Here is a 21,194-nt window from a genome sequence, read left to right on the forward strand (position 1 = left end):
ACAGGAAAGTAAAGTGTGTATATCTCAAAAATACAGTTATAAAAATAATTAAGTGTATTTGCAAATATTAATAAAATTTAAATGTACAGCTAATTAGCAAAAAAAAAAAAATTTTGAATTTCGGCCATGATTGGTTCTCTTTAAATAACAGTAAAGGAAAAATGCTGCTTTCTTTCAAAAACAGCACCATTCTTGTCCTCAGTTTGTTTAAGGTATTGCAGCTCATTTTTATTGAATTTAATGGTGCAATCACATTCTGTACTTCCTAAACACAGGAGTGATGCTGTTTTTGAAAGGAAGCAGCTCTGTTTTTTTTTATCCTGGATAATCTCTTTTAGCTTGTTGTCTGCTGAATTCTCTCCTGACATGATCTCCCGCTGCTGGGACCCAAGGCAGTCACCTGTGGAGGAAAAGCGAAAGCAAATGTTCAATTTCTCTGTAGTGCCACCACAAGAATAGGAAGCATTACAAAAATCCCACATGAATCCAATGTAGTTTGGAATACACTTTTTTTTTTTTTTTTCGGGCTACAGAAGCATAAAGCAGATTTGTCTCCATTTGTTTCTCCCAAAAAAAAAAATTAGTTTAAAAAAATCTTGCTAAGCCGCATAACTAGTTAAATCAGCTTACAATACAGTTTCTCTTTTTATTTGCCAGGCACATGTACAAACAGAGCTGAAGTCATTACTTCCTCTCACCCTCCATAGACCACCAGTTCATCCAAGGCAAACATCTTGCGAGCATACATGTCTTGGAGCGTGCGTCTTTTATAGGCATTCTTGTAGCTCTGATGGCATTTTTTATGCTAATGTTTACTCAATGACCTTGGAAAAAAAACGATTTCAATACAGTGTTCATGTCTGTTATTATGTGAGCGGAGGACACCCACTGACAGTAAATAACAGACTGTCTTTAATGATGTTAGTTTGCCTTGCGATACAAGTAAATTACATATCTTGTCAAAGTCTTCCTTGATTACCTAGTTGTTTCTGAAATGTTCAATTATCAACACATATTCAATGCTTTATTTTTTATTCTTTTATATATATTTTTTTATTTTTTTTATGCTGTTAGAAAAGTCTTAATAGTCGTAATTATCGACATTAAAAGTTTCTCTCGAACAGTTTCCATTAGAGTTTCAAAAGTAGTACTTCTATCAATTGGTTGTTAATAGGCAAGTATCCTGTAGTTAAGAATTATTCACAAAGCTCGATACCACGGTATGGTGTAGATTTGATTATTATTTATCAAAGGAAATATTTAGCAGGTAAATTGAGATTTAATAGAGTCTAAATAGAGAGAGATTGGCCAGTGGTGAGACATCTGTTTGCCCCATGACCACTAGAGATGAGCACAACTCGAGTCCTATCGTTCGGCATTTAAAAAATGGTGGCTAAAGAAGTTGGATGCAGCCCTAGGCAGTATGGAGCCCAAAAGGCTGTATCCATCTTTTCCCAGACTCCCTAGTGCTGCATCCAAATTCTTCAGCCACTAATATTGAAATGGTGAACTAATGGTATGCTAAGGTTGCTCTGATCTCATCTCTTATTACCACTTTTGCTCTACATTTCAGCCCTTTCACGAATAAAATAGAGCATGAAAAATATTGACTACAGTACTCCACCAAGTATTGAGTACTCCACCAAGCCTAGTGACAGAAGCAAAAAATTGTGAGCCATGGTACTCAAGAACAGCAATTTCTGGATTGAGGTTGACACAAGACCTTCCCTTCCAGCCAATCAGTGGCTGAGGGTGGACACTACTGTGGGATTTCCCCCATTAACCAAAATAAAGATTGGTGTCCTGAAAGGTAACTGGTTCCCTACAATTCTTTTTTTGATCACATATAAAACTGAGTTGCTTTGAGGAAAATATCTTTGAGATCTAATTATTATCCAGGGTGAAAAATAAAGATTAATATCTCAGTAGGCAGTGGGGTAAAATAACATTTTGTAATATTATATTGTCTCCGTATATTAACACTGTTCTGTAATTGCCTATTTTTATTATTTTCTTGGCCAATTAAAGAAGACATTTAAAGGCCTAGATATTACAGGAAGGGCTATTAGAAGGGCTTCCTAGACTGGGAACAGGAAGAATGGTCTTTCCAATTAAAGAATTTAGTCTCTAGGTATCAATAGTTGCATTCTTACTGGTCCGTGATGAAGTCGGTTTAGGCAAATGACTTCAGGATGTGTGGCCTCTTGTGGCCTTTCTCATATTTATCTGACAATTGCCAGGCTTATTTGCTGTGATAATAATACGATTAGTTACATCCTGGTGTTAGTTTAATGACCCTCCTAGATTAACTTGTGATTTCATAGCTATGAATAAAATTGTCCTACACCGGTTTCCAGTGTCTTGGTTGGGCTTGAACCCTGGGCCAATTGCAAAATGAAGCTGGTGAAGAAGAAATTACTAAATAAATTGGAAAAGAAAATGTTAGAAATAAGTTGACATAACATAGAAATTATAATTATCCCAGTTTTCCAGGCGGTCCTCCCTCTGGATTCGCCCGCTCCACGGAGCAGCAGACGGCGGGAATCATTACCGAGGGTTCGGATTCGTACGAACGCGAACCGAACTCGGTTCGGACCATCCCTAGTCTTTACTTACCTTTCCCCCAAAATAAAAAAAAAAACTTATTTTGAACTATTATACAGATGGCAGGAAGTGAAACTGTATGTATGGTCTCGAGAAAGCTGCTGTTCAGTGTTTCAGCTGAGATTTCCTAGCCCATTCTCTTAGCTTTGAATGAAAACTGGTCAAGTGTCCAGTCAGAATACTGCTAGAGATGTCAATTATTGGTGCGGGGAGGTATTGCCTCTTGGCACTTCTAAAGGTGGTGGCCAGCACATTAAACTAGGGTTACCGCAATCAAGGCTTAGAGCAGGCCGAAACACGTCTGAAATTACCCATTAATATGCCATTTTTTGCTTGTAACGATTTTATATTTTTTTAAAAATAAAGTACCAGAATTTTATTGGATCTCTAGAATACTTCTTGTTGCACTTAGTTCCAAGATGCCCAACTGGAAATTGCCCATGGGTGAGGTCCTGTGCATTTCCAAGCCAATCCTATGAACAGCCTGACCATGAGTGCAAGCAATGGATTACACTTAAGTTGTAGCTTGAACTGTTAAAAGGGTTATCTGGGTAACAAAAACAATATTCGAAACAATTCCCCTTCCCAATGCCACCCTATGTCTAACATACATGTATAACCTATCTTGCACCCTTTCCCTTTTTTTTTTATTCTTATTGACTCTTGTATAAAATCCTCTACTCTGGGTCCACTCTGACCACGCTCAGCTCCCTCTTCCCCCCTTCCTTTGTAGTCACAGGACATGTGATCTCTCAGGGGGCCGGGTTAGCTTGTCTATTGACTTGGTAACCTAACCTTACATATTCTGCACCATCTCCATGCACCTGTGCTGCTTTCATAGACTTACATGTGTCCCTGAGCCTAGGTCAGCTTTGCATATTGTAAGTGTTATGGATCTTCTTCGTGTCTGGAAGTCTGCAGTCAGCAAGCAGAGATCTAAACCTTCACTACACCCCCATCCCCAGTAAATAGATGCCTGTTATGCAGCACATAGCTACACCATGCACCCTCAGCTCTGCTACATCATCAGCTAGTATGGAATACATATTAGGGTGATGTGATGCAAAATCAATGAAAAAAAAAGTCCTGTGTTAACTGTGCAATTGTAATGACAGCAGTGGGCAGGAAAGAAAGCTAAGGGGGTGAGTACGCAAATGGACCAATCAGAGAGATGCATGATGGGAAATTTAGTTTCCTATCTTGGTTATAGATCAGCTTTTAGAAAAACTTTTATCTCAGGAATGACGGCAGCTAGAAAGACAGGAGGTGGCTCAAAATACTCAGGGGAACTTGGTGATTAGGAGCAGCTAGCATTTCATTTTTTCGCTCTTAGGTGGATAACCCCTTTAAGATGGAGAACCATTTAATATATAAGTGGAGATGAATTCTGTTGGCTGAATAGCCTTCATCTACATAATAATTGTACAGGCATTAGAGTTCTCTCCATCTCTGTAGTGTTTTTACACTTCTGTAGAAAACATCAATGTCACCCGTTAAGGTGTCATTAATTAAATCCTTTGATACCTTTGTGTGTTCCAACAAAAGTCATTTTTCATGCTCACTTTCTTAGCTAAAAAGGGGTTATATTTTAGGAAGCTCTCAGCTTTCAGCAGGCCGATGCTTTATTCCCCGTCATCTTATTTTCAGAATAGAAATGTTTTATACCAGACTAAACTGCAATTTTCCACCCTAACAATCATTCACATAAGAGGGGGATCAGGTGCTGTTTTAGATGGCAAGACATAATTGTAAGAGGTTGTTTTTTTTTTTTTATATATTTTTTTTCTTTTTCATCGGTTTAATTTAGCGGAAGTGGTTTGATTAGTACTAGTTTGCCATTGGGTAGTAAAAATGGAAAACGTATTAGATAACCTGCCGGTAATTTACCTTTCACTTTCCGCACAATAGACTCTGACAGTTGGATCGATAAAAATAAATTTAATGTTTAAAACTAATTGCAATGATGAAAAAAAAAAAAAAAAAAAAAACGTAAAAAGCATATAATACTGGAATTAGTATAGAAGCAAAAGAAAGCTAATCTGTGGAGAGAACGCGCATTCGGACCTTAAATCGGAACTTGGAACTTTGCAAAATCATTACTTTTAGTCTATGTAATTTACAAATTATGCTGTTTATGTAATAACATATCATTTTTAGGGGTATTATTCTAACCAAATATTATTGTGCTCATAACGTGACAGGAGTGTGGGTTACTGAGGCGAGTAAAATCAAACCACTGCGTAAGAGGTAGGCAGGAGACATAGATTTTCCACCATTTAACGGTGTCAGTTAGTGATGAATTTATAGGGAGAATCCAAAGCTATAATTTATTTTTGTACGTTTGTTATGTAGAGGTTGAATTTATGGTGGTTTTTATTCAAATATGTGTTTATTCTAAATCATAGAGTATTGTGAGAAGGGATAATGTTTTAAAGCAACAGTAAGGTATAATATTAGGTGTCACTCCTTTATGGCTGCACATGGAGCCCTGGAACCTTTGCCACTGTAGGGTTTCTCTATATGGCACCATATTGTATGTTAAAGGACTAAATAAGGTTCAGGAAGGAAGTGTTTTTAGGGAGAAAAAAACTGAACTTAAGAACAAGAGGATACAGCGAGAGGTTAGTTAGAGGGAAAGATCAGAAGCAACGTGAGAAAATATTACTTTACTAAAAGAGTAGTAGATGCTTGGAACACACTTCCAGCCAATATGGTAGGTAAATCTACAATAACAGAATGTAAACCTGCCTGGGATAAGCATATATCTATCCTAAGATAATAAGAAGGGAAATACTAATAGGGCAGACTAGATGGACCCAGTGGTCTTTTTCTCCTGACAATCTTCTATGTTTCTATTTTTTTTCCCATTGGAAAAACATTTACTTCTTGTCCAGCATTGTCATAATAATAATAAAATATCTTGGGTCCAACTATGTTTAGTCTGACTTAATAGCAAGCCAACTGCCTTGAAAAGTCACGTATGACAGGCTTTGGTCTCCTAGTTTTTTTTTGTTTTTTTTTTAATAAATTTTTATAGATTTATTTATGTAGCAGGTGTAACTTTGGTTTTGATGCATCATTTGACCGAGTTGCACTCAGAAAGGTTGTTCTTTTAGGTAAACTTACTATAGTTGGCCACGTTTACACAACGTACTATCTTGAAAAGAACAGTGTCGGTGTTGGGAAACTGGACGACAAAGGACAGGTGCTGCCCTGGCACCTGCCCGCTGTCCCTGCCTAATTCCCTCAACTGCCCTAGGCAGCAGTGGACAACTGGTCAACAGTACCTAACCTATTTTAGTGAACACTGAACAAAGACAAAAGAGACAAAAACACAATAAATCAGGGTCAGGAGTCCGGGTCAATAACTAGTGGGCAGCCAGCACCAAAAGAGTAGTCAAGAGTCAAAAGCTAGAAAGTCAAGATACCAGTAATACAATGCAGGAACAAACGCTAGGTCAAGAGGAAACTCAGGGTATGAGCTTGTATCGCAGGGAAAGAGGATGATGAGGGGAGTAGTCTTATGGAGACTGGAGTCCCAGACCCATACCATCATTGAGGGAAGAGACCCCAGCCCCTAATCATAGTTGACTGGTGGTGTCAGCCCCCAGTCATAATCACTAAACTAGAAAAACCTAAAGCTGTTCGGCTGGGCAACACGTAAGGATGCCTGGTGCGCCAATAACAACCAGCCTGGCCGGTTGTCAGGGACGCACGTTCTTTTTAAAAATAGTGCGTTGTGTGAACATACCCTCAGTATACAAGTTCTATCAGATGCCATAGTACAGACCTGTGGGGGCGCTGTGTATCTCTATAAAGGCTCAGAGGGGCTGTACTAGGTCCTTAAAGCTCATATTGAAGACTTTTGTAGCCTATTTTGTATTGTATGCACCCTCTATTTTTTTTAAAGTCCATCTATTTTTGAACGAAAAAATTGAAGTTAAGTTAAATTGCTCAAACTAAATTTATTATTTTAAAACCCTTTGGGCTTTTATGTTACCTTTCTGCCTATTTTGTTACCATTTACAATTTCATTCAGATATTTTTTCACTTGCATTTGAATGTTCTTTTTGTTTTTAGCCATTATTTATTGTACACCTCGGTTCCATTGGTTCCATTAAAGTAATGAAGCCAATATTAAATTATGTTTAGATAAAAAATTGGAACAAGATGCAAAATCAGCAACTAATTACGGTTAACCTCTCATAATGAGTCGGTTATACTGGCGAACGTTCCATTACCTTGGGATCCACATTTATTCGGACACATTTAATAGGCATTAACACAGCTTGTACACACAGATGCTGGATACATTGAGAACCATCTGTTTTAATAACTCTACCTAAACTACCATTAAATTCTTAGTGAAATGTCATACAATATGATCCCTTTGGCTAATGCGACTTTTCAGAATCCATTGCTTTAATAAGTGAAATGTTTTGCTGCTACAGGTAAGGGATTTCGTAGATGTCTTTGTTGTGCGATTTGTACAGAGTAGTTTAGGGTTGAACAGCTTATGTAACATGTGCAATTAATACCCCCCCCCCCTCTTTTTTTTTTATTTTTTACGTTGCCCTTTTTTTTTTTAAATCAGTTGAATGCTCATTCCCTGCTATTAGCCCATGTAAAGGGCCAGGGATCAAACAAGAAAATGTTTGTCATTGGCTGATTGCATCTTTTGTGTGGCCAATAAAATAATTGTAATTGGCGGCCCATGGCCCTGTGTAAACAAGAGATATGTGGGCGGTAATGATGAATTTCATGGCTGCACGAACGATCAAGACATTATTTATGTGGCCTGTTCCCTCGATTTATCGAGCTGCCGAGAGTCTCTGTAAATGAACGCCGATCACAGGGATCGCTGCATATTATCTGGCGTCCTTTGCTAGTGTTAAAGTTCATACCTTACAGAAAGGGCTGACTGAACACAAAGTACAGATTAGGGTGGGGTCACACTGCGTTTTTGCAATCTGTTTAACGGATCCGTTTTTTTTAACGGTCAAAAAAGTAGTGTCAACAGTACTTTATTGTGCGTAAAAAAAACGCATCCGTTTTGATCCGTTTTTTTTTATAATGGAAGTCAATGGAAAAACAGATCAAAAACGGATGCACACAAATGCATCTGTTTTTTGCAAAAAACGGATCAGTTAAACGGATGCTGAAAACGCAGTGTGAACCTAGCCTTACTAAAGTACTGTCCTATAAAAAAAAAAAAAAAAAAAAAATCTGATAATCTCCATCAAACTATTTTGGTTCCAACAATGCCTATAGTCAAATTAGTATGCGCTTTTCCTGAGAGCCCTCAGCATATACCCTGTTTTACCCTTAGGTCAAAACTTAACTTTTAATGTTCTGATTTAATATCAATTATGTGCAATGCAAATTAAATTGCTGCCTCTTACTCTTTATAGTGCAACTGTGTCAGCCGACACTGTATTATCTCATGGAGGCGGCTATTGAGTTAAGGTGGCATTGGACACTATCCCCAGCCGGGGTGGTAGAATGTCCGATCGCCACAGATACTCCTGCTGTGTGTACCTGGTGAATATCACAGTAACCCTTGTGGGACAGAAGCATGCACTTGTCACTAGCTTGCACTGTGAGTCCCAGATATGTATCGTAGGGAACACCACAGTGAGCCCTTACAGGGCAGAGGCGCACGGTTGCTGCTCGCTAACTCCATGCTACTTCCGGTGCGATTTTGTATACGCTCTTCCCCCGCTAGTGTTAAGTTCTCAATACGCCATTACCCCTATAACTGAGTTCCAAACAAGTATTTTAAGAGGTGCAATAGTTAAAATTATGTCAGTGTATTGCCCGTCTCGCTGGCGTTTTCAAAGTCACGGCCAAATGGTCAAATTAGGGCTGAGACCATATTACCTATATGTGTTTTTCACACTAGCATAATACAGAAGCATTTTTTTTTTTTTTACATCTGTACTATAACAGGAGGTCCTGACCTGGCCACAGATCTGGTGACTAGGGATGGTACGAACCAAGTTCGGTTCGGGTTCGTACGAACCCGAACCCTCGGTAATGATTCCCGCTGTAGCCATAGCCATAGGCTGTATCCCAGTTTTCCAGGCGTTCCTCCTGCTGTATCCGCCCGCTCCACGGAGCGGGCAGATGGCGGGAATCTGCTGCCGAGCGTTCGGGTTCATACGAACCCAAACCTCGGCAGGTTCGGCCCATCCCTACTGGTGACCTATCCTGGCAAATGAGACTTGGACCTATATTACAAATCTTCCAGTACTTATAAGCTGCTATAGTCATGTAATTCTTTTAAGTCTGAGACAGTGATCTCTGCTGCCACCTCTGTCCATGTTAGAAATTGTCCAATAAAACGGTTTGCTCCTGCTTCGACAGTTTCGGACACAGTTGGAGTTGATCGTAGTGTTGTTCCGTTCACTTGAAATCTGCATTCCGATAATAACTCCTAAAATTGCAGTTAATCTGTTAAATTTACTTGTCATTTCCCACTTTATTTTTGCTTCTACACATACCATTGTAAACTCGGAAGCCATCTATGGCATTGTATATACTATAGCCACGACAGAAGGAGAAGATGGGTACACATAGTCATCATGTCTAGGCCGTGTTGACAGTGATGTAAAATTGGATTATTGCTTTTGTCAGATCGTATAGAATGTGCTAATAATTACGTAGCACCAAATCCTGTCTGCTTCCCCCAGAGGAGGTTGACAGTAAATATCAGCGGTAAAAAGAAGTCATTGCGCCTTGGCTGTACACCTCGGTGGCGGAGCTCTCCTGCCAGCTGTACATTGTTACCGCTAATGAGTAATTATAGGAGGAGGCAGATTATAATCTGTAATCATCGGCACTACTCCAGTCTAATCAGGAAGTGTAGACCATAGAAGGCCATCTACAGGAGATGCAAATGGGAAGGTTTCCATAGCGATAGCATATATTTAACGAAACATTTTTAAAGTGATTTTGATTTTCACAGTGAAATTACAGAACAAGAAAAAAAAAAAAAAAAAAAGCAACATGCTGTATCTATATATCTGTACAACCCTGCCTAAAGAGTCACTGGCTTTGTCTTGTGAGTGCCATTCATTGTGATCGATGCTCATTTACTGGACCCATATGGCTCCATATCAATGATTTCATTGGCTGCACAAATGATCCAATCAGCCTAGGAATAGGCAAAAACAAAACAAAAAACAATGCTCTGGAGGACCTGACATAGAAATTAAGGCAGCCGAGTGATTTCATGAAAACCTTGGAATTCTTCATTTTCACTATGGTGACATTAGGGGAGTTAAACACTTTCTGCTAGATTCTTCATCTTATTAAACTGATCACTTACATTAAACAAACAAAAAAAATGCTCATGCAACTTTCAACTTTTAATTAGTGGCTCCATTCACTGAACATGCCATTTTCAGATGCATCATCTCATGGGCACACAATTCAGTGCCGTTTATTGACCCAGGTACACTTCCTTTGCTACCTCTTTGTTTGTTGGACATTGGGTCATACTAATTATAACTTTTGGAGTCTGCTGTTTTTTTTGTTTTCTTCTTCTTCTTCTTCTTCTTCTTCTTCTTCTTCTTCTTCTCCTTCCTTCCTTCCTTCCTTCCTTCCTTCCTTCCTTCCGCCAGTTTATGTTCTCTGATGAACTTGGGAGTCTCCAGGGGAAACATGCTGGGACTTAATTATGGGCTAAGAATTGTTACCATGATGACACTTTAATTTTTATTTGCGGGTATTACTTGTACAGACCTAATTTCTTCTTCATTTGTTGGTGGGCTGAGTGCCATTATAATAATTGATCTAGAGGGAGATTTATCAATCTGGTGTAAAGTAGAATTGTCTTAGTTGCCCCTATTAGATTCCACTTTTCATTCCTCACAGATTCTTTAAAAAATGAAAGGTGGAATCTGATTGGTTGCTAGGGGCAACTAAGACAATTCTACTTTACACCATGCTTGATAAATCCCCCCTTTATGTTTATAATGTATTTCTATTAAACATTATATTTTGTTTACTGCAATACAGTGATAACATCTTTCTCTCAACATCCTAATACACACAAATTCTTAATCAGGCATCAAAATTCAGCATGCTTGAGCTATTTGTTGCCCTGATATCTGCCAGGGATTGATGAGGGGCTCCTGTACATATTAGATAGTTGATCAGTCATCTATACACATTACATAATAAGGCAGTCCTGTCAAAATAAACAGATTTTTTTTTTCTACTATGTACGTGGACTTCAACTTTTGCCAACCTGATGGTCAGATTTCCTATTGACATTGTCACGGTGATGGACGGCACCAGATTTTTATAACTAAGAGAGAGTCTCCTAATACAACTCCACAATAGGTGATGGCAGCAGTCAGGCTGTGTCTGGCTTTATATGCACAAGGCATAATACATGAAATTATTACCTCATGAATTACTGTGTTGTTTTTGTGGCGTGTGAATTATGAAGGAGGACGCAGTGAAGTATTTTGTTTATTGATTGTTTATGAACTTGTTCCGCTCTTGGTTTGGAACATTGTTGCTATAGCGACAAGCAAACAAGTTTCTAAAGCTCCCGGAGGGCTACGGCTTACACTCTGCATCCTGTTTTTATTTTTCCAAAAATGTAAACAATGAAGGAATGAAAGTAAAACATATTGTCAGCTGTAGAAAGTGTGAATGCTGCTGTCTGTGGATTGGCGGATGGTAATATTCTCATTTTTCTTCTAGATTTTTTAATTGCAATATTGTTATTTTTTTTTCTGCAATCACAATCATTTGAAGTAAAAAAAAAAAAAAACTAAACTGCCGCTGTACTCACCAAGGTGTAGTGAAGCATCTGCCTGACCTTAGATCAACTAAGACAAATGAATATCGATTTGACATGCCATAGCTGTCAACTCTGTTTGCTAGCTTCATTTAGAGATCTCTAATATGAGGTACTGCTGTTCACTGAAGTATATAGGAAATGTGAAAAATAGCTGATCATCTAGGTTCTGCTTACAGCACCTTAAAGGGGTACTCCAGTGCTGTACCCATCACCTTAAAGGGGTACTCCAGTGCTGTACCCATCACCTTAAAGGGGTAATCTAGTGCTGTACCCAGCACCTTAAAGGGGTACTTCAGTGGGGGGGAAATTGTTTTCAAATCAACTGGTGCCAGAAAGTTGCAGATGTGTAAATTAGTTCTAATTAAACATCTTAAGTCTTCCAGTACTTATCAACTGCTGTATGTCCTGCAGGAAGTGTATTCTATCTGGTCTGACACAGTGCTCTCTACTGCCACCTCTGTCCATGTCAGGAACTGCCCAGAGCAGGAGAGGTTTTCTATAGGAATTTGCTACTGTTCTGGGCAGCTCCTGATATGGACAGAGGTGGCAGCAGAGAGCACTGTGTCAAATAGGAAAGAATACACCACTTCCTGCAAGTGGTGGAAAACTTGAGATTTATAAATAGAACTGATTTACAAATCTGTATAATTTTCTGGCACAAATTAATTCAAACATTGTTTTTATTACAGGAATAACCCTTTAAAGAACCCTTTGGCCAGCCCGGTATTTCCCCAGCCACGGCCTGGCCACGACAGGGAAATTGTAGTATATTCACTTATTAAGTGGGGTTATAACCACCAGACCTCCACCAATGAAGCTATGTTGTCATAACCTAACAATATCATGAGGCAATTCTTCTAGGAAGTCCCCTTTAAAAAACCCTTTAAACACCCACCTTCCCATAGACAAGTGATGAATCATATTTATTGCTGTGATTGAGTCATTGGAAAAATTTTCTATGTGTTTCTGAGTGTTTTTAATCACTTGGTTTATTTTAGTCTTATGTCAGACCTGACCATTGCATTGGGCAGTAAAATCAGACAGTATGATGCAACTAAGGACAGTAAACCACAAGAACCATCTGTGAGAGGCTTTAATGCTTCCTTACTGATGTAACCTATCATATAACCTGTCAATGGTTTATATCAAGAGAAACCTGAGCTTTATATTTATGCCATTTAAGCAGCTATTAGTCTAAAGCAATGGTCTCCATCCTGTGGTTCTCCAGAAGTTTCAAAACCACAACTCCCAGCATGCTCTGATGCCCTGTGCCTGCTCAGAGTTGTAGTTTTACAACAGTTGGGCAGCCACAGGTTGGAGATCACTGGTCTAAAGAGAGAATGAGCACTCCATAAGCTAGAATGCCCACTACATTTGTAGCACCCGGTTATACAGAAACTACCCTCATTGTTTATAATAATAATAATAATAATAATAATAATAATAATAATAATAATAACTATAATTATTATTATTATTATTATTATTATTATTATTATTATTATTATTACTATTATTATTACTATTATTATTATTATGTGGCTTTTCTTTCCAGAATTAAACACTTTCTTTGTGGCTGTCAGGGCATGCTAGGAATTTAGTAGTTTTGCAACAATTATTATTATTATTTTAGATTTTTAAAGCTAAAACCAGGAATGCATTTGGAAAGAAGAGAAATCTCAGTCTTTCCTTTATGACCTGTTCTCTGTTTATAGTCTGTTTCTGGCTCTGGCTTCAAATATCTGTCGGATATCTGTGTGAGTAAAAGGACCCTTTGACAACAACAGGATGGTGATCACTGGTCTATAGATAAAGTGAACATTCCATGTGCTGGCAGAAGCATGCTCACTATATTCTTTAAATATGTTAGATATCTGCGGAATCTGTTGGTGCTCTGCAAATTATTATTATTATTATTATTATTATTATTATTATTATTATTATTATTATTATTATTATTATATTATTCTATCTTAGCTATGCAGAAAATAACCCTTTTTATCAATATTATATATAATAATTAGGGATGGTCCGAACCCGCCAAGGCGAATACAGCGGGAGGAACGCCTGGAAAACTGGGAAGTTTTCCAGGCATTCCTCCCTCTGGATCCGCCCGCTGCACAGAGCGGGCAGACAGCGGGAATCCGATGCCGAGCGTTCGGGTTCATACGACATTCGGACCATCCCTAATAATAATCTTTTAAAAATTATATTTTCTTTTTTGCAGAATGATAGCCTGCATATTTTGCAAGTCTCAGTTCATGCTAGGAATGATAATTTTGCCACCATTGGCCAGCCACAGGTTGCCGATCACTGGTCTAAGTATAAAGAAAAAATCCCATGTGCAGGTGTATGCTCACTATATCCTTTGTGTCCTAGATGTCAGGGCACATTGATATTTGTAATTTTGCAACATTTGGGGAGTCATAACCCTCATATTTTGTTATCTTTATCAATAGTCCACAAAAAATTATCTCAGCAGCACTCCCAAAAAAGTCTTAAAGTGCATTTATCATTCCATTAAGTGTGAACAGCAGACAACTTTTTTCTTTTGCAGAATGAAAGAATAAGTTCTTCTCACACTTCTTATAATGCAAATGCCATGGAAAACAATGTAGAATTATTCCTGCTGTTTGCAAAAGAAAAATATCCAAGTCATAAAAATAAGAAGCATAAAAATAAATAAATAAATAAATAAATAAATAAAATTCTCAGTTCATTTATATTTTTAACTGCACACTTCCTGTTGTCTTGGTAGACTTCTTTATATCAGGCTACTATTATAAATGTGCTTGCTTGCTGCATGTCAAACAAGTTTAATAATATGAATCCAAACGGCAGTGTGCTTCCTGGTAGGAGCGAAGTCTGTACAGATAATTGAATACATTTGTTTCTGGTTAGGAGTTTGTGTCTCCAAGGCAAATTGGCATTTTCTTTTTGTGAGACAACAGACAGTCATTAAGTGAGTTTTGATTCTATATGTAGATAGTTATTTTCTTTCTTTAGCTTGGAATTCTAGGCTAAGATTATGAATTTCATTTTTCTTTTTTTTAATGTGCCTTTGACATTTCATTGTAGGCTTCATTCATATATAAATATTCCCCAGTCTTTCTTGTACTCTACTCTGTACTTTAGATTTTTTCTAAGCCTAAAATTTAAATAGCTGTCCCAGATGATCCAGACCTCAATGTTTCTTCTTCTTTTTTTTTCCACTTGGTTACAGTGAAATTGATGAGCTTAAATAAAAGTAGGTCAAACGTTCCACCATCATGTGAATAGTTCCCCCCCCCCCCTTTACAAGAATAAATGACATGAATTTGAACATGTAAACAACTGGCAAAATATAAATGGAAAAAAAAGAATTTATTTAGATTTTAATTTTAATGAGTTCACATGAGATTTAAGTAAGGCTAAGCTGTAATACCTGTCACAACCAGGGTGGCGCTGTTTCTGGAAGTAATCAGCCATGCTTTAGCCCCTTTAAGGTTATGTTCACACAACATATTTTTTATGACAAGAACGGACGCTGTTTTATTAAAAAAAAAAAAAGGGTTGCATTGTAGTCAATGGAGATAATAGCCGTTGTTCATACAGCGTATTGACCAACGGCCGTAGTTCGATACAGCCGTGGAAATAATTGAAATAATGTCAATTATTTCCTGCTGTTCTGCATAGATGTCAATGCAATTTTATGTGCAACAACAGCAGTTGTTTGACACTCAAGACAGCAGCCATTGTTTTTGAGTGCCAAACAACGTCCATTGTACATACATTGTGCGAATCTGGCCTAAAGCTAATCTATCACCTAATGCATTTATTTATTTACTGACAAATCCAGGTACTAACACTTTTTTTTACTAATGCATTCATAGTTCTTTTTTGTATGTGTGCACTGTACATTGTTATAGGGGCAGCCATCTTGCATGAGCATGACTTCGAATGAGATGTCTTTGTTATCTAGGCAAGTTTAGGCCAAATTTTAGATTTTTTGAAAATGGGTAAAATTTAGAGATGAGCGAACCCTGAGCATGCTCGAGTCCATCCGAACCCGATTGTTTGGCATTTGATTAGCGGTGGCTGCTGAAGTTGGATAAAGCCCTAAGGCTATGTGGAAAACATGGATATAGTCATTGGCTGTATCCATGTTTTCCAGACAACCTTAGAGCTTTATCCAAGTTCAGCAGCCGCCACTAATCAAATACCGAACGTTCGGGTTCAGAAGGACTCAAGCATGCTCAAGGTTCGCTCATCTCTAGTAAAATTATGTAAGGTTTTTACATGATAACTTGGGCCTCAGTTGCAATCACAGCTCTACCGTCATCGAGTTTTGCTCAGGTAGTTTTTCCAAGTCCGCAGTCTCTTCATTAAGCTGCAAGTTTGTTCCCAAATCCTCCTTTATTAGCCGTTAATTAATGAATTGCATAATGAAAGTTGTCAGCAATTTGGAGGAATGAAATATGAAGCAAATCGGAACAGATTTGGCAGCGGCTGCTGGCTTCACCATTTTCTCTATAATATATCTTGGATACATGCGTGGAATAATTTAATCAATGTTCTAATTAAGCAGTGCTAGAAAATTACATTCTGTGCGTCGCTTCAAGGTGATTTTAGTTTACAGGCTAGACTATATGGCATTAGCACTTTCTATTAGACTAAGTAAACATATATGAATGACCTAGTATTTCATGGTGCTTCTACATTACACCGTTGTATAGTGAATGTGCCCAAAGGCCAGAGGCGTTTATATATATCAGTTGATTATTTCACGTTAATCGGTCCTGTGAAATTTAGCAATGATTGGTTTAGCTGACAAAGGCCGGACATTCCTCATCTGGAAAAATTATTATGTTTGAAATTTTTTAAATCAATTGTGTTACCTGATTGTTGGATGAAAATTTTTTGTGAACGGACGGTTCCATGGAGTATTTGTGTCTTCTGACTGGACAGAGGAGCGCTAGGCTGCTGCCAGACTTCTCTGGTAGTGGCTTATCTGTCTGAGAGGTTGAGGCTGACCTGTTCCACAGTGCTGTATAAAGGTTATCACAGCCAGGGACTGATTAACTTCACCATAGGCCCTGGGCTGTTGACCAAGCTTGGGCCCCCCAACTCTACTGTAACTATGGCAACACTAGAGTGTTGTTCATAGCACAAGATAGATAATCTCATGATGCCTTGATTTTTGCAAAACCGTGTAAAAAAATAGCGTTTTTTGCAAACCATGGCAGAACTGTAACCAGGAGACAATATACCACTGAAAGTATAAGTCTTTTTGGGTGGCCATGGGCCCCCCCGGAGCTCAGGGCCTCGGGCTACAGCCCGCAAAGGAACTATTATAATCTGCTTCTGATCACATCAGACCCTATGCCTGTTGGAGATAACACTCTAAAGGCCCTACTACACTAAGCGATTATTGGCCATATTTGGCTGATTACCGACAGTTCTGTCCGATAATCATTAGGTGTAATAGTTCTTGTTCATATGCGACAATCAGCTGACATAAAAGATGTTGGATGATTTTTGTCTTTGAACATGTTTAAAAAGAAAGACAATGATAGAAGCAGCCCACCGCTAACTTCTACGGGCTAATCCTGCAGATCCCTGCAGATCCCCGCTCGATTTTAGTGCATGTAATAGCACCGACAGCAAGCAGGGAACCTGGAACAAGTGAGTGCTGACCTGTCAGCCCTAACACTCCTGGAAATGTCAAGTCCTGAGTTCAAATCCAACAGCTCAAGGCTACAATACTAACCACTGAGCCACCATGCTGGCAGTTGAAGTCCAACATGGATTCTTCTCCCCCCTGACATCATCTGCCAGAAGAGAGTCAGAAGGCACCATTAGTTGAGCAGTCTCTCCTAATATAGGTGTAGGCCTTTACAGGAAAGAACATTCTCAGTACATTTCCAGATTGTTTTCAAAATCCCCCAGTGGTGTGAGTGTTGACCATTTAGTCACCCATAAGTATATCCATTATGGGAGAGCTAATGGGTTCTGGAAAATCCGTTGATCTTTGTAGGTGGTAGGAAGGGACCCTGTTCTACATTCTGTACTTAACCGCCCACCATTCTACATCTACCATGTGCCGACCAGCAATGTCTCTAATTACAGGCTGTGATATAATCCTAATGCTCTTCCATCCATAAGAAGGATGGTTTTATGAGGTTCTAAGTATAGGTTTACCAACTACTATATGGGTCTCTGCTTAAGGTATAAAACTTAACAATGACTTGCAGGCTCAGAAATAACGTGCATACATACAGATGTACTGTACAACTATGGGCTGTCCTCAGATGTTTGTATTAAGGGTCTTTCAAATAAAGAATAGTGTTCTATAGTCATATTAACTATGATGAGATATTCTATAGAATCCCACTGTTGACTTTTTCTTACAGTTGATTTATTCACTAATTTGTATGTATTTGTCTGTTTTTCCACAGTTCTGAGAGATGACTTCAGACAGAACCCTTCAGATGTGATGGTAGCAGTTGGAGAACCTGCTGTGATGGAATGCCAGCCTCCTCGAGGTCACCCAGAACCTACAATATCTTGGAAGAAAGATGGAACACCCATAGATGACAAAGATGAACGAATCACAGTAAGCAAAACAGAGGTTTCTTTAATTATCTGAAATGCACATGTATTGACATTTAATTGGAGAGTTCAAGGAATTAAAAAAAAATACATTAGGGCCAAGGCAACCAAATAAAATACATAAGTGTATGTGTGTAGGGGGGGCATGGGGAGCTGAGGCAGGGGATCTAAAGATTGTCCAGGGAGCCCATAGGAGATAGCTCCTATTGCATGGAGCGATGGCTAGCAGACCGTTGTTTGCGCTCAACATGTTAAAAATAGACAAGGATCAGCCATAGGGATGGTCCGAACCCGCCGAGGTTCGGGTTCGGATGAACCCGAACGCTCGGCATCGGATTCCCGCTGTCTGCCCGCTCCGTGCAGCGTGCAGATACAGCGGGAGGACCGCCTGGAAAACTGGGATACAGCCATAGCCATAGGCTGTATCCCAGTTTTCCAGGCGGTCCTCCCGCTGGATCCGCCGGCTGCACGGAGCGGGCAGACAGCGGGAATCATTACCGAGGGTTTGGGTTCGTACGAACCCGAACCGAACTCGGTTCGTACCATCCCTAATCAGCCGACATCGTGCATGTTGGCTGATCATTGCCTTTTAACACCAGTACACTAAGCAATTTTAAGCCATAATGGTCCAATATGGCTGATAATCGCTTGGTGTAATAGGGCCTTAAGTGATTATGCATTCTTCAATGGCTACATTCACACACCCATAGTGCAGCCCGTGACCGCGGACCGCACTACAAATGTGCTCCGGAGCATTACATTCCCACTTCATTACCAGTGTGACCCGGGCCGCAAAATGCAGTCCGCATTACATGTCTTTTTTTTTGCGGCAAGGATCACGGCCCCATACACACGTACGGATGTGTGAACTGGGCCATTGAATATCATTGGCCCTATGTTCTGTCCGCAATTGCGTGGGTCTCCCCAGGTGACCATCCCTGGAGTTGTCACTGTTAGCATCAACAGAAAAAGATGAGTTGAGGTTTACATATAACAGCATAAAAGTGATAATCAGGAATTATGATCAAGTGGAGACAGGGTCATGGCAGGAGGAATTTAATCATAAATGTAGGTCAGGCATAAATTGGACAAGAAAATATGGTCAGAAAAACAAGAGTTGAAACCATGAAGAAAAGGAACTACGATGCAGACTGGAGCCAAATGGACGTTATTACTCAAACCCAATATTGTTTGGGAAAGACTTTCATAAGGCTGTATCCATGTTTTCCTGGACTCCCTAGGTAAATTGGCATTGACCAGTGAGATTTAACACATGCACAAAACACAGCAGAGACATACAACGGCAGCCAGGAGAGGAGAATGTGATGTAATTTGATAACATCATCTGGAGGAGATGTCTCATCCAATAATAGAGTGCAATTGTGTTCCATTTGGTTTTGTCACTGAAAATAGACTTTAAACACCAGGCCAACATGTTGTACCCCTCTAGGAAGCCCAGTGTCTCCAGTACCTCTTATATACCATCTTTATATCACAGATACAGAGTAACATAAAAATGAACACTAACAGCACTGCTGCGTTATACCTATTCCATACACATCTTCCCGTTCAGGCTCCAGACTAGTGAATCTTTACTCTACCAATAATTGTCTATGAAATTTGGTGGTAAATTTCATTGGGAAGCAGACACCATGGGCACATTTAAATGTATTGCTGCACGATTGCTATTCATTTTATGTATTTCCTTGTGGTTTGACAAATTGTACAGAGCCTTAATATAATTTCTCCTGTCGTGGTAACAAATGGACTCCTCACTGCATAGGACTTCTCACCAAATTTAAAGAGACAGTCCATCAATCAGCATTTACAATGAATGAGCCGTGCGACTTCCTTGCCAGAATTTACTTGGAGTCAAAAGAATTCTATTGATAATCTGAAGTCATTTCTCCTGGCGGTCGCAAACTCCCTGTTTCGGTGCATTTTTTTTCTTTTCCAACTATATTTCATTCCAGACCTGATGCAATTAAATGGAAAAATGTGGAACTCGGCTGATTGTTGATAAGTATTTTTGATTATACTAAAACAGTGTAACAAGATGTTAATCCATATGCTTAGGAAACAGCAGACACTAATACCGGGCTTTTTTTCCCTGCTTGTGCCATCTGTTCTAGAATTAGGATCGGCATTATTCAGTTTTGCTGATAAAGGACAAGTTACTGATTTGTAGTTTCTCAATCATTATAATTAAAATATGGGACACCATGGGGATTCCTGGGATATTTATTACTGTGTATATCACCGCAGGAGACACACCATTTCTTTATAAATATGGAGGCTCTGGACACTTAGGTAAATGAAAGAAGTGCCACGGTGCCAAAGTGAATCTGAAATATATGTTCTAATCTATAAGATTGGATGTTTTATCGGATGATAGGTGGATTCCTTTATGGATTACCTTGCGGCCAGATGACTTGATTTTATTATTAAAGGTCTATAACAATAGAGATCATTGATCCTTAAGGCAGCCCCCATATACAGGGCTTTAGATATGTGTCAATATTGTCAGAACTGGTTCGGCAAAGTCTTTTGGCCGTTTTCACCCCCTCTTTTTTAAGCACATGAATGTTAGCTGAGACATGTATTCTGGTGTATAGAGGGATCAGGAGTAGTGATTGCTGAACGTTGCAGGTCAGCAATGTTTATCTCATCCAAAACACACACCATTTGACTCCCGGTGGCTGGAGAAGTTGGATGAAATGGAAAAATGGCTACATGGCCTGTGGCTATACACATGTTTTCAAGGACTGTCTAGGACAGGATACAACTTCTCCAGCTACTCGCAGTGAAATGCGGAGTGACCAAACTAATCAGGAGAGAGAGAGCTGTCGGCCAACAGTTATCTTGGTATACCACCATCTCAAGATTAGAGGTGGCTGCAGACTCAGGCTGTGTTTACACAGAAAGATTTATCTGACAGATTTTGGAAGCCAAAGCCAGGAACAGACTATAAACAGGGATTAGGTCATAAAGGAAAGACTGGGATCTATCCTTTTTTCAAATCCATTTGTGGCTTTGGCTTCCAAAATCTGTCAGATAAATCTCTCTGTGTAAACGCAACCTAAGGGTCCTATTACAGGAAGCGGTTTTTAACGACTAACGATAAACAATCGAAAATGAGATTGCTTATCGTTAACCTGAAATCATTCACCATATTACACAG

At 39.1% G+C, this 21,194-nt stretch overlaps 1 protein-coding gene across 4 annotated transcripts in view; it reads left to right on the forward strand.

The window, feature by feature from the left end:
- Positions 1–21,194, forward strand: part of ROBO1 (roundabout guidance receptor 1) — a 314,224-nt gene that overhangs the window by 175,971 nt on the left and 117,059 nt on the right. For 3 of the 4 annotated variants that reach the window (XM_069945645.1, XM_069945646.1, XM_069945648.1), the window contains exon 3: positions 17,860–18,017. In XM_069945645.1, coding sequence (XP_069801746.1) covers positions 17,860–18,017 — 158 coding nt within the window. Of the gene's footprint in view, positions 1–11,256; positions 11,299–17,859; positions 18,018–21,194 lie in introns of those variants that run through there. The other variant, XM_069945647.1, reaches the window with a different exon arrangement.

The sequence above is a fragment of the Dendropsophus ebraccatus genome, chromosome 11, assembly GCF_027789765.1.
Source record: "Dendropsophus ebraccatus isolate aDenEbr1 chromosome 11, aDenEbr1.pat, whole genome shotgun sequence".
Classification (NCBI taxonomy): Eukaryota; Metazoa; Chordata; class Amphibia; order Anura; family Hylidae; genus Dendropsophus; species Dendropsophus ebraccatus.